The sequence below is a fragment of the Setaria viridis genome, chromosome 2 (assembly GCF_005286985.2).
Source record: "Setaria viridis chromosome 2, Setaria_viridis_v4.0, whole genome shotgun sequence".
Classification (NCBI taxonomy): Eukaryota; Viridiplantae; Streptophyta; class Magnoliopsida; order Poales; family Poaceae; genus Setaria; species Setaria viridis.
In genome coordinates this window covers 40,915,175-40,917,021 of record NC_048264.2, presented here as the reverse complement: position 1 = coordinate 40,917,021, position 1,847 = coordinate 40,915,175, and the positions used below count along the sequence as shown (strand labels likewise).

The 1,847-nt window shown below is 48.8% G+C and overlaps 1 protein-coding gene across 1 annotated transcript; it reads left to right on the top strand.

Moving 5' to 3' along the window:
• Positions 1–374: 374 nt before the first annotated feature.
• On the top strand, positions 375–1,103 carry LOC117841987 (uncharacterized). The gene has a single exon (XM_034722317.2). The coding sequence runs from the start codon at positions 613–615 to the stop codon at positions 955–957; it is 345 nt and encodes a 114-aa protein (XP_034578208.1). The 5' UTR covers positions 375–612; the 3' UTR covers positions 958–1,103.
• Positions 1,104–1,847: the final 744 nt, after the last annotated feature.

Here is a 1,847-nt window from a genome sequence, read left to right as displayed (position 1 = left end):
ACTCATACCTGCCGTAATGATCAGCATCAGCATCATCGGAGAAACTTAATCTAATCCGCCTACGCGTATTCAAACTGCAGACAAACGCCACTTATTTAAATCAAACGCATGCATCCCTACACGGCCGCAACCTATGTTCCGTCAAGCTCAGTCAGGCCTCGACGAGGTACGGAACGGAAGCAAAACCATGCACCTCTCTCATTCTCTTCTCATTAGAAAAAAGGGAGGCAAATCCCTCCAGGATTATGTCCTGTACGGTGTGCCTTGATGCATAGCTCAACAAGTCTCCTTCCTGGAACTTGCTCTCTGGACAAGCCTTTCTCTACGAGAATTATTCAGTCGTCTCACCATCAGACAGCACCCGTATATGCACCTCAACCTCCATATATACCCTGTCTCTCCACTACACCAAAACCCATTCGTTCAAAACCCCAAACCATCAAGCTCAATCGCTCACTACCTCGCTCTCTTAGTCTTCTCCATCACCTTGCTCTCGTAGCTCATCTCTTTCCTTCTCGTCCTCTTGCCTTTCCCCGATTCCCAGCACACACCAGTGCAGCTGCTGCAGCTGTGTAGCGCCGCCAAGCTGTACAAGCTAGCTTCGAGAGATCCATGGGAAACTGCAGCTGCCTGGAGCGTGCGAGGGTGACGGCGTGGGACGGCGACGAGGACTGGGTCCTGCCGGCGGAGCGTTCCGGCGGGGCACGAGGAGTGGTGTCGACAGAGAACGGCGGCTGCGGCGGCATGCGGGTGAAGATCAGGATGACCAAGGGCCAGCTGCGGCGGCTGCTGGAGACCGCCGGTCGCGGAGGGGCATCTGACGAGGACGTCGTGGCGGGGATCATGAGCATGGGCACCGTGCGCGTCGACGTCGTCGCTGAGCTCCGGCAGGCGGCGGCGGAGAGGCACCGGCCGCCCAAGCTCGAGACGATACAGGAAGACGGCGTGGATGAGTAGAGACGACACAAGATGTTATGTGTTTCCATGCCCCTGCGCATATTTATTTATTTATTTATTTTAGCTTAGCAAATTACTAATGTTGTTTTTGTAACTTTTTCATCTCTAGTAGCACGCCCGGGCTGTGATATGCGTATACATCAGTCTTTGACCGATCTCTACACCAACAAACGTCTCGTAATTTTTTTTTTTGAAGGAATAAAACGTCTCGTAAATTTTACTATTGATAAATGGAGGCTATTTTCAAAGTCTCCATGTTAATCTGTATGAGATGTGCTAGAAAAGGTAAATCTAAAAAAAACTCAATAAATCAGGAACATACAGCCATCAATTTGGTATGCTCTCGTCATCATGGATACAATGTTTCACCTCTCAGCAAAGAAAACGTAGTGTAGTCCGAGCAGCAACTTGACGGCCGATATGGCTATTTTGGATATTGGTGGGCTGCTGCTAGGCCAGCCCGAGCCCCGCCCGAGCCGGCGGGGGAAACCCAATTGGGTCAAATCGTTGAATTTTGTTGAGAACTTGAGACCGCTCAAAAAAATGCCATGGCAAGCCCGAGTTGGGCCGGGCCTAATGAGATCTTTACGCACTCCAGGCATTGCTATTTTTCATTTCCCACCACTTAAAAAAAAGTGTCAGCCAGCTAGCTGAATGCTTAGGTAGTACTATGAGACTAAACCTATCTCCCTCCGTTCCCGTTTCAAATTGTAGATTATTTTAATTTTTTTTAACATCTATACACCTAGAAAAGATAAAACAACCTATAAATTGGAACAGAGGGAGTACTATTATCTGACAAGTGTAACACCCCTGATAAAAAAATACAAAAGAAACATAGAGTCGTTGGAGCATGGGGGGCACACTCTCTTATCTCCTCGCTAGTGGGT